Source organism: Tribolium madens, unplaced genomic scaffold, assembly GCF_015345945.1.
Source record: "Tribolium madens isolate multiple individuals breed KSU strain unplaced genomic scaffold, Tmad_KSU_1.1 Scaffold_91;HRSCAF=231;Tcas5.2_LG7, whole genome shotgun sequence".
NCBI lineage: Eukaryota > Metazoa > Arthropoda > Insecta > Coleoptera > Tenebrionidae > Tribolium > Tribolium madens.
Genome location: NW_025401063.1, coordinates 11,015,414 through 11,030,866, shown reverse-complemented (window position 1 = coordinate 11,030,866; position 15,453 = coordinate 11,015,414). Strand labels below are relative to the sequence as shown.

Sequence of the window (15,453 nt, the reverse complement as noted above, 5' to 3'; positions counted from 1 at the left end):
TCGAACAAGATAGATTTATCGTTATGTCTTATTGTCGCAATGCGACTTTTGATAATGGATCCTGGAATTACTCTATCCCGGCTTGCATGAATGAATTTTATGCAAGATTTCCAGAAATTCCAGTACAGGAAGAAATTTTGCGAAAACACATTCCAAATGTAATAAATCGATTTATTGCCACTGGATCTGTGCAAAAAGGAACATCCTCAGGAAGACCTGGTGTATCGCAAGAAACTGTTGAAAATGTGAGACAGGGAATTGAAGAAAATCCCAGAACTTCGCTGCGAAGAATATCACAACAGATTAATGTTCCTTTGAGCACTTGTCACAAGATTGCCAAAAAAAAGCTACGGTTTCATCCCTATAAAATCAGTACTGTTCAGGAACTTTTGCCACTAGACTATCACCATCGTGTTCAGTATTGCAATTGGTTCCAAAATCACTTGAACAACAATGACTTGCTAGACCTTTCTTTTTTAACTGATGAGGCATGGTTCCATTTATCGGGATATGTTAATTCACAGAATTACAGGATATGGAGCGCTGAAAATCCCCACGCCTTTATTGAAACACCTTTGCATCCACTCAAAATTGGGATATAGTTAGCCATATCCCGGAGACGAATAATTGGACCAATTTTTTTTCATCAAACAGTAACTGCCCAAGTTTATAGGGAACAAATTTTAAATGTGTTTATTAACCAGTTACACGATGATGAATTAAGACAAGGATATTTTCAACAGGACGGTGCTACAGCCCACACTGCACATACATCAATTGRATACCTTCAACAATATTTTGATGACAGAATCATTAGCAGAGGAACAAATATTCCTTGGCCCGCTCGTTCACCAGATCTAACTCCTCTTGACTTTTCTATTTTTGGTTACATTAAAGACACCGTTTTTAAGCACAGGATCGAAAATTTAGATGAATTAAGATTACAAATCGAAAATTGTTGTACTGATATTGGGGAAGAAATGTTGCAAAACATATTTGAAAATAAAAAAAGACGCGTTAGACTGTGCTTACAGCAAAATGGGGCTCATTTTCAACATTTTCTTTAAGTTTTAATAAATTATTTTTGTAACGTGTTGTTTCAATTTATTTAACATAGATTTGACAACAAAATATGGAGTTAATTTTCTACTTTCTTTTAAGTTGTAAAATTTTTTAAGGGTAGTTTTAGTGGGCAACCAATAACTTATCTGTCGTAAAGACTATAAGAAAATGATTATTTATTTTAATTTTTTTATTTTTGAACTAACCCGTGCGGTTTAATTGGGTGCACTTCCTGTGCAATTGACTTAGACTGGTCCATTCTCACCGAAATTACCACGAGGTGGACCCAATCAAATTGTACGGAGTTTACATTGCGTATTAATAAATTGGAAACACTTGCACATTAATGAAAAATTAGTTTTTAGAGTTATTTTCTTCTTTATTTAGGATCCTTTTCATAAGTGAGGTTTCAATTCAGCCAAACGTTAGACATCACTTGATAGTTAGCATTTCCACTACTTACTTGAAACAATTTTAGTCTAGTCTTGTGAATTCAGTCTACAATCTGCCATAGTGGACACCCACCAAGATTTGAAACACCTGTGTTTATTGGTTTGTGAATCCCTGTACACGCACTGTAGGTACCCTACCTCTGTCACACAAAAAAATCATTATGAGAACTTGAACACCAGCAGAAAGAAAGCATCTTCACAAAATTATAAGCGAAAAATCATCTTTAAATAATCCAATAGAGGATCTCATAAATTCTTTTTTAAAACGATATGGATCCAATATCGTTTCCAAAATTAATTTATTCTGTATTTTTCACATGAATCCGACCGAGTCTGGGTCTAAACCATCTTCCTGTAGAAGCCACGATATCTAAAAGTACGCAATTCTTTGTCAGATGAAGAGTGCAGTCTGTTCAGTGTCTAATTCCATTTCACGATACTTGGTTTTCTATGAAAATTGCTCAAAAGCACAGCAAAAAACGACGAAACTTTTTGACAAACGAGTATTAACATAACTTTATTTTTTTAATTTAACCTGTGGATGTGGATACTGCATTAAAGTTATTGGGAGCGTCAAGTTATGTTACCTACCGATCTAAGAAGACTCTGAAGTGCCGGAACAGCCCTGAAGCCCGCATTTGGGACAAAGAGACTACATTTAGAAATCATCATGTGACGACGATGTGGAGCAATGGAGCCCTCCAAGAAAGCTTCATGGGACTTTTAGACACTTTTCTTGGACAAACGTTAAATTTCACTTAACAAACACTCATTTTTGCTCATTTGATCTTTTATTCAACCGATAAATTTGACGGATTGAAAGTGCTGAATTCAAAATATCAGTGAAGCGGCAAATGGTTGTTAAAAACATGTTGAAATAATTTGCAAAGCCAACTTGATGCCCAGACATTTATAAACACCTTGTATGAATTGGTGAAGTTCGAAATTTACGATATCTTATACGATACGATAATGACCGCCCCAAATCACAGTTACCAGACCGAGTTATACAGAGATACGAGAATCTGTCTTAATCCTTTGTCGCCTAATGGAAGGAAAAAAATTATTTTGTAAATTACTGCACTTTTTCAAAAAGCGGAATGATAAATGATAAAGTAGTAAAGCTGAAGATTCCCATTTTTTTGATTTTAATCGATAGCTTTTGAAATAAATAAAAACTTGTTAATTCTTTACGTAAAGGCGGATTTAGGTAAAGAAATGAAAATTAACACTGATTTGAATATATTCCAGGCAAATATTTGTCGTTCAGGGTGTTATTTGCCTAAGATATTTTATGTTGATTATCGGGATTTTAATACACAGGGCAAAAAGGTTTCAGGCAAATAACACCTTTAAGAGGCGGCCGGAGCAAAATCTCTTATGGGAGTTCCAATGTAAATGTCTACCTCTGTATTTCAAAAACTACTAAAGATATTTTTTATGAATTTGGTATCATGTGAAAGAGAATATTTTTTTCTACATTTTGACTGTTTTAGAATTGCGATAGGGTATTTACAAATTGTAATAAAGGTAGACAAAGTTTGAATAAAAGTGCCCACAATAAAAAAATACATTTTAAGACGTTTTTCCGAACTTTTAAAACAGTCAAAATGTAGATTGTTGTATATTAAGGTGACAATTTCAAGTCCGGTAAAAAAATATTTATAAATAACACCTCTACAGAGGTAGGACGATTTGGAATCGAAAATCCAGTGAGCACAAGATTATTTATAACCCCCACATAAAATGTAACCGCAAACAATTAGACCCAAATTTATTACAACCACACCCGCCAACAAGCTGATGACACAGATGTCATGAATTTGTAAAAGAAGATTTTAGAGATTTTTAAAATTGTTTTACAGTTTAATTTTTACCTTTCGCGTAAACGAAAATTATAATTTCATTCCAATTGGGTCGTTGTACATTTTTTTATTGCATATTCTGAATTTTCATTAAAAAATAATTGACCCATGTTTTTGTTTTTTTTTTGAAATCTTAATTTTAGTACAAAAAAAATATATAAAAAACTCGTAAAATTAAATAAATTCAAAACGCGCGCGTTGGATAGGAAACTAAGTGCTGAAAAGGGGGAAAATATTATTGTTGAACGTTGCGGATTATTTATTGACAGGAAAGTTTTTTTTTGGGAGCATTTCCAGACGGTATCATTAAAAAGGAAGAAATGATTGTAGAAATAAAATGTCGGTATACAGCTTTTAAACAAAAATATGCACCCGAGGAAGAAAAAAGAAACTAATAACGTTTTGGAAAATTAAATCCGAAAGTGTTTTCGGAATTAATAAAAATCATGACTGGTTTTATCAAATCCAGGGACAGCTGCACGTAACCCACGAGCAAAAATGTTTTGTTATGTGTGTGGACTGGAGAAAACCTATTGAAAACAGAAATAATTTAAAAGGACGATCAATTCTAATGGAAAGAAAAAATGGAGTCGAAGTTGGAGAAATTTTACATGAAGGCACTACTTCTGGAAATAATTGATCCAAGAGCGTCCAGAAGTATGTTACTAATAGTTATTTATTATACAAGAGGATAAAATTGAATTTTATCTTTGAGAGCAATTTAGCGTCGAGGCGTCAGCCGAGACGCTAATATACTCGAAAAGATATTGAAAATTTTATTGTCGTGTACAATATAAAATTTTATTCAATCCTCACTAATTTTGTAGTTATGTATTTTTTATCATCTAGATGATAAAATTTCATTTTAACATAAAGGATTGAATAAAAATTATTTCCTTTGATTTTTATTTATTTGTTATTATTTATAACCAAGGTTATAAGTGAACTAAATTGGCAATTATCTACGATAATATTAAAAGGATCCTAATATGTAAAACATTAAAAGTATAAAATTATAATTTAAATAATATTATAATTTGCGAGTCCGACAAGAAAATCGTCTAGTTAAAATTTCAAAATCAAAAATAAAAGTGGATTGCGGCGCTTTTTTGAACTTTTACAACTAGCGAAACATATATTGTTGTTTCCAAGTCGATAACTTCAAGAGGTAATCCTAAATTAAATAATTCGCAATCCAAAATCGGGTACCAATATTACAACAATGCTAATAAAACATTAGAGAGAATTTATACCTGAAAGCACCACAACAAAACCGTCTCCGTAAAGTTTCCAAATCATACAGATAACTAGCGTGCGGCAATTTGGGTGTTGTAAATTATGTTTTTCCACTAAATTGTCGTTTATGACTGCTACCGATCCCAGCTTGACAGCTGAACCAGTGTTGTAAAATTCTGAAGGCCAAGTTTGCTCCGGACGGGCCTTAAGAGGCGGCCGGAGCAAAATCTCTTATGGGAGTTCYAATGTAAATGTCTACCTCTGTATTTCAAAAACTACTAAAGATATTTTTATGAATTTGGTATCATGTGAAAGAGAAATTTTTTTTCTACATTTTGACTGTTTTAGAATTGCGATAGGTTATCTACAAATTGAAATATAGGTAGAGAAAGTTTGAATAAAAGTGCGCATTTTAAAAAAATACATTTTAAGACGTTTTACCGAACTTTTAAAACAGTCAAAATGTAGATTGTTGTATATTAAGGTGATAATTTCAAGTCTGGTAAAAAAATATTTATAAATAACACCTCTACAGAGGTAGGACGATTTGGAATCGAAAATCGTGTGAGCACAAGATTATTTACAACCCCCACATAAAAACTAACCGCAAACAATTAGACCCAAATTTACAACCACACCCGCCGACAAGCTGATGACACAGATGTCTTGAATTTGTAAAAGAAAATTTTAGAGATTTTTAAAATTGCTTTACAATCAATACCTTTCGCGTAAATGAAAATTATAATTTCACTACAATTGCAAGTTAAATAAATGTTTTATAATTTATAATTCATAATTCTCATACATACAGACTACAGAATAATTATTCATTTCATTTCAAATAATCCATTTCAATAATTTTTGGTCTGTTTCTACTCTCAAAAAATGGAGTCGAAGTTGGAGAAATTTTACATGAGGGCACTACTTCCGGAAATAATTGATCCAAGAGCGTCCAGAAGTATGCCACTAAGGGAAATTCAATTGAATAAGATAATTAATAAGAATTTTTACTAAATAAAAAATTATTTCCTTTGATTTTTATTTATTTGTTATTATTTATCACCAAGATGATATAACCTCCTTATAAGTAAACTAAATTGGCAATTATCTACGATAATATTAAAAGAATCCTAATAAAACATTAAAAAGTATAAAATTATTTTTGCGAGCCCGACAAGAAAATGGTTTAAAAAAAAAAAAAATTTCAAAGTCAAAAACAAAAGTGGATTGCAGCGCTTTTTTGAACTTTTACAACTAGCGAAATATAGATTGTTGTTATCCAAGTCGATAACTTCAAGAGGTAATCCAAAATTAAATAATTCGCAATCTAAAATCGGGCAGCAATATTACAACAATGCTAATAAAAATTTGGGCGAATTTATACCTGAAAGCACCACAACAAAACCGTCTCAGCAAAGTTTCGAAATCATACAGATAACCAGCGTGCGGCAATTTGGGTGTTGTAAATTATGTTCTTCCACTAGATTGTCGTTTATGACTGCTACCGATCCCAGATTGACAGCTGAACCAGTGTTGTAAAATTCTGAAGGCCAAGTTTGCTCCGGACGGGCCTTAAGGACAAATTTTTGCCTGGGATATATCCAACTCAGCAGCATAATTAGAGCCACCCTAGAAATTTAAACCTCACTCGTTGACTTGGATAGTAGGAATTACTGTAAAAAAATTAATTTGATTGAAAATGAAGCCACAACTCGAGAGGCGGGTTTGTGACATTACTTCTGAAGCACTGTGTACCAGTGCACCCAAAACATTTTGCCCCCGATTTCCCCACTCTGAAAGTATTAACGAAGCTCTACAAAATGACATGTTTACAAGGGTACGGTATATGGCTTAGTGGCAAGGTCTTCGCGAATGGAGAATACACACAACACACGCTGTTATACGTTGGACCAACATGAATATAACCTAACTTTTTCGTTTTCGCTTACGTCTAGGATGCTCGTTATTTTGCTGCGTCAGGTTAGTGAACCAATCAAAAAGCTAGTAGGAGGTGCTCGGGTTGTGACGACACGGCACCTTAAAATAAATTTTTTTAGGGCATTCTTGAAAATTTTTGGGCATATAGCTCGTGAAATTGTATTGTTTTTTTCTGACATTCCACTAGGTATAAAATTAACAAAATCTACCATTTGCGGGACGAACCCATTCACACTACCCCCACCAGCAATTCATTAAAATATAAACTTTAGTTGGTATAACTGTCATTAATTTTCTAAAGCACTTCTCAACATTTTGTAGGCTGTTTAATATGAATTACATTATAATGTATTATAATGTTCAACGAACCAAAGATTTGAATCAATACAATAAATCTATCTACTGTAGTGCCGCTACGTTGCAATGTATTTTTAAACAAATCTGTGAACTGTTTCAAAGAGTATAACATTTCACATTGGATTTAAACGAGATCTTTAATACCTACCTTTTTTCTAAATCTAACATATCTCATATTTGGTTACTTCATATGTTGAATTTTCAGGTTTAACAATTGAACTTAACAAAAATAAAAATATTGGATTGATATTAATTTATTAAAAATGCAAGCCTTTTCATTTCGTGGATTTTAGTTTTTATTCTGAACAATTTTTCTCAAATGTGAGTTTATCATGAAGCAGCTATTTTTTATACAGCGTATTTCTTGTGCCGGACATATATACCGGGTGACCCAGGCAGGTTTGGATATAGGAGATTAACATGGAAAATTAGTTTTTATTTTTTTCCGGCCGCAGGAGTAACAGAAATCAAAATCTGATTGATGGAGCTTGTAGTACTTGAAGAGGGCTATCTTATCGATATTTTTATTGATTCTCCAATTAACTCAATTTGGACAAAAACGATCCTCGAAATTTAAATTTGTCGGGTTAGCGTTACTAAGAAACGAACTATTAAGTCATTGTTGCCAAAAGAGAATTTGTCAGGAATTCGTCAGCATTTGACTTAATAGTTCGTTTATTAGTAACGCTAACCCGGCAAGTTCAAATTTCGATTTTTCGAGGACCGTTTTTGCCCACATGGAGTTAATTGGAGAATCGACAAAAATATCGATAAGATAGCCCTTTTCGAACACTACAAGCTTCATTAATAAGATTTTCATTTCTGTTACTCCTGCAGCCGGAAAAAAATAAAATCCAATTTCCCATATTAATTTCCTATATACAAACCCGCCTGGGACAGCCGTTATATTTCAACGTGAACACATGTATTTGACAAAAATATTTGGAAAAGCAATATGTTACCTCAATTATTGTTAACATATACAGGGTGCGCCAGAACTCGCGCCCCAGAGAAAAATGCCATATAAGGTAGGATACCAGGAACATGGAAAAAATGTTAAAAAAATTGTATCTATAAAAATTTCAAAGTTATGAGGGTTTAAAGTTTGCACTTTGACTCTATATATTTCTGTTGGAAAAATAATTTTCCAAGTTTTTTTGCTATAGGCTATTAAAAGAGGAAACAAGAAAGCTGTATCCTAAATTGTATCTCTGTTTACTGTTATTTGTGGCTGTTATTGACAAAATTTTTGTACCTTTACTAAATAATTGTAAAAAAACATATACAAGATCATCAGTATCATTAAATAGACAAAAAAAAATGTCAAATGTCAAAAAATAAATGTCAAAATTTTTTGACAGATAGAATTTTTTAAACATTTTTTTCATGTTTCTGGTATCTTACCTTACTTGAAAATTTTCTCTGGGGCGCGAGTTCTGGCGCACCCTATATACAATTATCCACTTCATCAGCATCAAAAGATGCTGCAACCCGTTGATTTTTGGTTTCTTGATTTGTTTACTTACTTGATTCAAAACCTTCTCATGAGAGAGACAAATGAGTTTTGATAAGATTAATTAGGTCGAAACCATATTTCCGGGCTTATCGCTTGGAGAAAAAATGTATTTTGATCAAATTAATGATTTTAATAATATTATTGCTCAATTTCTTCGAAATAAAATCTCGCCAGACTGCTTGATTATTAATATTAATATTATTTACAACAAATAAGATAATCATTAACTCCACTCAAGGTAAAATATGATATTTTTATGCAGCAATTTTAACAAATTTTACATTCTTGGTTGGTACAAAAATCTGAGTTGGAGGCAAATAGGATAGATCAATAATATCGCAATGTTGAACACAATTTGGCAATTTTCTCACATAGGGTCAGTTTCATAATCGAATTAAAGGAACTTAAAGTTAATGTTGGTTTAGACTGTGAAACTTTTGTCAGCATATTCTAAACAATATTTAATATAATGCTCTTTTAAATTCAATTATGAAACTGGTCCATACTCGTAAACCCGACACGTGTGTTTTGTCTAAATGGATTATGTAAAATAATAATCAACTGTTAGAATCAACTATAGTTTGTTTTATTTAAACGGAGATTACCAAGTGAAAATTTTGGTAAAAAAATTGATAGGTAGCAGCTTATCTCCACAGCTACAAATTTTGTTTACTTTTTGTTTTTGTCCCTAGACATTTTGGTTATGTTTTCATCAAATTTTGGAAAACATGTCATATGACATTTTAGGTTGGCAAGTGGTCACTTCTTTATCAGTTGATATGTAATATTATTATTATCATTAACGTTAGATAAGAGCAGAGCCGTTAGGCTATTTAGCTCTGTAATAAATAGTTGAGCGTGTGATTTTGAAGAAATTTATTTAAATTTGAAAAATTGATCAATTTTGTTCTAAAATGATATGATTGATGGCCAGTTTTGGGCAAACTATTCCAATCATTACGTCTCCTGAGGAGAAAAAATTTTGTTTAACTGGTGTTTTAGGCTTGGTAATAGTGAAGTCGTGACCACGGAGTTTCTCGTTTTGCCTCAAGTGAATGAAGTTTTTGAAAATAGAGTGGTGGAATTTCATTCCGTTAAATGCGAATATTAAATCACCTCTTTTTTTTTCGAGATTCTAAAGAAATAAGATTAAGTTTCTTTATTAGTCTACTTTCGTAGCTTGGTCTTCGATGTCCATAAATAAATCGAGTAACTCGCCTTTGAGTGTTTTCAATGTTTGTAAGATTATGTTGGTTGTCAAATGACCAAACTACATTTGCATATTCTAGAATTGGTCTGATGTATGTCTTAAAAATTTTAGTAAGAACTAATTTATTTTTCCAACTGAACGTTCTAAATTTTGGCGTTTGCTTTTTTATTTGTTTGTTGATATGATCACTCCATGACAATAAAGAAATTATGTCAACTCCCAGGTCAGTATGACTTTGTACAGATGTTAAATTAATGTTGTCAATTTTGTATTTAAGTTTGGTATTATTTTTGCCTATATGCAAAATTATACATTTGTCAGTAGGTATCACTTTGTAGATCGTCATGATTTGACTCAGGTTGGGCAAAAATTTTTATGTCGTCGGCAAACATGGCACAAGAAGAAGTAAGCAAAAAATGGATCTCTGCTATAAAGATAATAAAAAGTTTAGGCCCAAGTACAGAACCCTTTATGAGAGCACCTCGTCCCAGTTTGTTTCACTTAATAATCTATTAAAGTCGTCAAAATTAATAGACAGTTTTGAGAATTATCTCAAAACTGTCTATTAATGACAGTTCAGGCTGGGAAACGGCCACTTCCCTACCCGAACTGTATGAAGTTGAAATATACCTACTTTCCAAATTTTCACATGCAAGATAATTTTATTATTACTTTATAATTTTGAATAATAGTATTGCGAGATCAACCACAAACAAACAAAAATATTTGATATAATTGACTTAAGTGGTAGTATTATTTGCATAACATAATGTAAATCTTCTTTGCACTCTCTAATTAACAATATTGAACACTTTATAGGGAATGTTAGGAAAAACAAAACGCTGTTTTAATAGTTATACCTAGTTCACAAATTACAAAGGATGTTTACAAGAGGTTAACGAGATTGGAGTAAGATAATTTAGCCTACTTCAAAAGGAATCTTGCCGTGTTAATATTTCCATCATAAATTTGTGGTTTGAAATTACACTGAAAAGTTGAATATAAGAGAAAATAGTGGTAAACCAACACTTACATTTAAATAATTGAAACTATTAATTTATTATTGCTATTGCTAAATGTAGCTTTTATTTCGTAATATTTGATATTTGAGATCGAATACATGAAAGCTTTGAGTAATTTCATGTTACATTTCCTTTGATTCTGAGACTAAATATTGTATTTTGTTCCAGGTTGTTTCAGATGTGTTTGTAGTGATGAACTTTAGTGAGACTCTCTGGAAAATGAAGGACCCGATGAGTGCTAGTGAAACTGTGCAGGACCACAGAAACTTGTTAGATTGGTCCAAAACTTCTCTAGACAATGCAACAGAACACAAACTACCTATAAGTATGCGATTTAATGAGGGACATCAGTTATCCATCATAGTGTACAGTATTTTGTTGGTGTTTTCCGCCATTGCGAATACAACTGTCTTAGTTTTAATAGTGAAAAGACGTCGGAAGACTCCTTCGAGAATCAATACAATGTTGATGCATCTTGCCATTGCAGATTTGCTGGTTTGTACACATTTATTGCTTTATATCAGCTTGTAAACATTTTTAATAGTTGTGCATATTTTTGTATTTATTGCTTCACACCTTCCTGTAAACATTTTTAATATTTGTACAGTACTTACGCGCCATGCTATTTGAACTGTCATAAACCTTCAGACGCCAAATTGCTCTTAACAATTAGGGTGGTTGTGAATAACAATATCACTGAGGAATCCGGACCATTCTGATGTGGTGTCCCAGATAGTGTTTACTTTTGGATTATTTACAACAACTCAAATGCCTCTATTATAGTCGTCACCAGGAATATTTGGGATTGACATATGTAAAGCTTTATTGAGGATTAGGCAGCTTTGCGGTCAGCCGTAATAATTTTTCACTGCTGGTGGTACACCCGGGGAAAAAACTATTCACCACTCTAACTTCGTACTCGGGCTGCGCTTTGTCGCAATAGCGTTTCAGACTAACTAGGTAGTTGGAGAGCATGTAATATGTCGAAAAACCCTTATTTAGGAAGTTGGTCCGGACCCGAAAAATGTCTTTTTGTGAAAAGTACTTCATTATAACGTATACATTAAATTCTGATTATAATAAACATGCTTGATCAACTTAAAAATACATAAATTTATTTAAGAAATGTATTTTGTAAGTATACAGTTTATTCCCGGATTAAGTTTACAAGAGGAAAAAATTTTTTACCTTTGATTTTACGCCAAAACTGCAAAGGAAAAACATTTTTAGCTTGACTTGACTTTTAAGGTTCTTTATCTACAGCTTTCAAAAATCAAGATTGTAGGACTAGTTTTAAATGTCAGAATTTTTTAATAAACTGTGAACTTAACATTTTATAATAGCCAGTCAAAAGGAAACACATTTTTACCTTTGATTTTACGCCAAAAAAGCAAAGGAAATACTTTTTTTTTCTATAGCAGATGTTAAACTATTTGTTTAAAAACTCTTTTGAGTAAATAAAATAACACTTTAACAGCAAGGGTTGTTTTTGCTTTATCAGAAACAAGCAAATCTGTAATCAAAACTTCATTATTCTGACTCAGTGGAAAGAAAAGTTAATTCTTTTCTTACTTTTGGACTTGTAATAATAATCTTTCTTTGCTTTTCAAGTCCCATCACATTGGCGATTTTATTTTTTGACAACGATGTCACTTTGACAATTAATTAATTAATTGAATAATGTTTGTTTTTGTTAAAATTGACTGTTTTTTTCAGAACCTGTTTTTTTGACTTGCCATTTATTAAAATTATGTTTTTTTACAAACATTCTTGTTATTTAACTTAGGTTAAATCTTCTGTCAAAGCGACATCGTTGTCAAAAAACTAAAACGTCAATGTGTTGGGATTTAAAACGCAGAGAAAAAATTACACTAGTTTACACGATTTTTATATCTTAGCTGAAAGTTATAGTTTCTTGTAGATTTTGAGGCACTGAGTTCAAATAAAACTATTTAAAAAAGTTCACCATGTTACTTTTAAGAAATAAGTAATTAACAAAAATACAAAAACCACCAAAGAACAAATTAAAAATGAGTTATTTTACATTTTTTTATTAAAGTTTTTTGGATCAGTTTTCATCATAACAATCCAACAGTAATCTACTAACATATTTTCATCTCAAAAATCTTCGTGTCGAGCTTTGAAAACCCTTCAGATCTTGATGAAAACGCTATTCTTGTTTGTCACTCTTGCTCCCCAAATTTTTAGAAAAGAAGTTCAAATGCGAGTGAAATGTTTTTAAGACCTATTTAGACCCATATGGTAATAATTTTTCAATAATTCAGCAACAATTTGAATTTAAATAAATGTTAAATCGGAGGCATTTGTGCAGAAAGCAGGAAAACTGTCACGTGATAGAAAAATAACAATTATTTTTGTTTAATTAAAGGTAAGTTAACATAAAAATAATAATTCGATTAAAGGTATATTAAACATGTTATTGTTTGTAGACTATAGTATCATTAGTTATTACAAGCTACCCTTAAGATTTACAAAAGAGCCGTATTCAGGAATTTTCGTGGTAGGCTTTTAATTTATTACAGGCAAAAATTTGGGAATTTATATATTAATTTAATACTAAAGTGATAATGCAGAGTTGTAAAGAAACAATCTCAAAATATAGCTGAATATTAGAATTAATTAAAAAAACAAATTTCTGTTACGGACCATCTCTTCCTACAAACCTCTGAAACGTGCCTGTCCTAAGAAATGCAAATTTGTTTATGGCATCTCTACCGCAAGCCCCATGAACCACCGTGGGGGGTAATCATCTTATTCTACCCGAACTTAAAATATAAGACAACAGCGTGATGAGTACTGTACTTTATTATTATTAATATCGAGCGATCAAGATCATTTGTAATTGAGTCAACCTTGGATTCGAAAACGTATGTCTGTAAAATGTCAAGTAAAATGACAAGTCGAAAAGTAAAATGGCATGATCCAAAATGTGTAATTATAATAACCAAATTCATAAATTACTTTCAAAAAAGAGCGGTCCTACTCGTATTATTATACGTCGGCGACTAATTCCAGCCCATTTTGCTGTTTTACCTTTTGACTTGTCATTTTATTTGACGTTTCACGTGCAGTTACAGTTGCATACGTTCTCGGATGCAAAGGTGACTCGATTACAAATTATCTTGATCGCTCGATATTAATATTAAAAGAAAAAATTCAATATATTTTGGTACAATAGTTACGTACTTGCGGTAGGTACATATAATTTTACAGCGTGAAGATCTAAAATATTGAGGCTGGAAGCGAAGCTGTGTAAACATGTCAGTTTCAGGTGTCGAGGCCAAATATGTATGTATAAAATCTTAAATGTAATTAATTACATAACTAAAAAAAATGCCGTTTACATTTTATGAGTTTTCTGTAAAATTTTTGTTCTGATAGGTATTAAAAATCTAATTAGGTTTTCATACAGACTGCGAGCAATACTGAGTGAAGTGTTACAATGATACCTATCTCTAAAGGCAAGTGATGATCAATACTGGATTCAGAAACCTGATGTAGATAGTAGATTGAAACTTAAAAAAAAAGTAGTTAATGTAAATTCCAATATATTAAACCCCTTTTTTTGCTTCCTATATCAAATGAGTTTCTCGATTAAATAACTGCTCTTAATTATAATACAAAAAGGTTAAAAATTAGAAATGTCTTGAATTTGTAATGAATTTTAGATTATCTAAACTTACTTAACTACGCATTTGGTGAAAGTAATTTTTCAGTATTGCTAAAGAAATGATTCTTTTGGGTGTATTAAAAAAACCGTTGTTAATTAAGTTTAATTATTAGAGAATAACTAAAAACCAATTGTGTTTTGAAAGCAATGATTATTTTATTTAGATTATAAATCTAATGTCCCACCTAAAATTTGTGGAAAATTAAAATTATGTACAAAGATTTACATATAGTTGCGGCTCTTGAATAGTAATTAAAAATCAAAGTCAATATTATTTTTAATTTTATTTCATTAATTTTTGGCATACTATGTGCTATTTTACATCTATAAGAAATGGTTTCCATCAGCTGTAAAGGTGGGAAAACCTCTCATAGCTAAAGATTTCAACAAATTTTTATCAAAAAAAAGGTTATTAAATCATTATCATAGTATGTTGTTTTATGATGTTTTATAGTTATTACTAGCTGTTGCCCACGGCTTCGCTCGCGTGGTAGTTTGACATCCACAACTATTTCAAAACGCAGAAGGGCTAAGAAACTTACTAACAAAATATAGCAACACATAATTTATTATGAACTTAGTAGTAAAAATAAAAAGTCCGTCTTTTATAACTTATTTAAAATCCGTAAATTTTAAGTCTTATTTCATGGATATAACTTAACAATGACAAATTTTGATACAAATTTTCATTCCATATTTAACTATACATATTTATACAAACTTTCATCCCTTATTTGACCCCCTTAGGGATAGAATTCTTTCAAAATCTTGAAACACGTGCTATCTTGTTTTTAACTGAATACCCAAATACCAATTTTCATAGATTTAACTTAAAAAAAACCGGATATTTTACGAAGTTTTACCCTTGTTCAACCCCCTTTAGGGTGAAATTTCCCAAAATCCTGAAACACGTATTACTTGATTTTTAATCGAAAGCCTAAATACAAATTTTCAAGGATTTAACTTAATAAATGACATATTTTAATACAAATTATCATCCCTGTTTAACCCCCTAGAGGGTGGAATTTTCAAAAATCCTAAAACACGTGTTTCTTCATTTTTAATCGAAAGCCCAAATCCCAATTTTCATAAATATAACTTCAA

The 15,453-nt window shown here is 31.5% G+C and overlaps 1 protein-coding gene across 1 annotated transcript in view; it reads left to right on the top strand.

Moving 5' to 3' along the window:
* The window catches only part of LOC123010465 (gonadotropin-releasing hormone receptor-like), a 60,766-nt gene that overhangs the window by 25,563 nt on the left and 19,750 nt on the right, over positions 1–15,453 (top strand). Inside the window, exon 2 of the mRNA XM_044407371.1 lies at positions 10,827–11,153. Within this exon, the coding sequence (XP_044263306.1) occupies positions 10,851–11,153 (303 nt within the window). The 5' untranslated portion in view covers positions 10,827–10,850. The remainder of the gene's footprint in view (positions 1–10,826; positions 11,154–15,453) is intronic.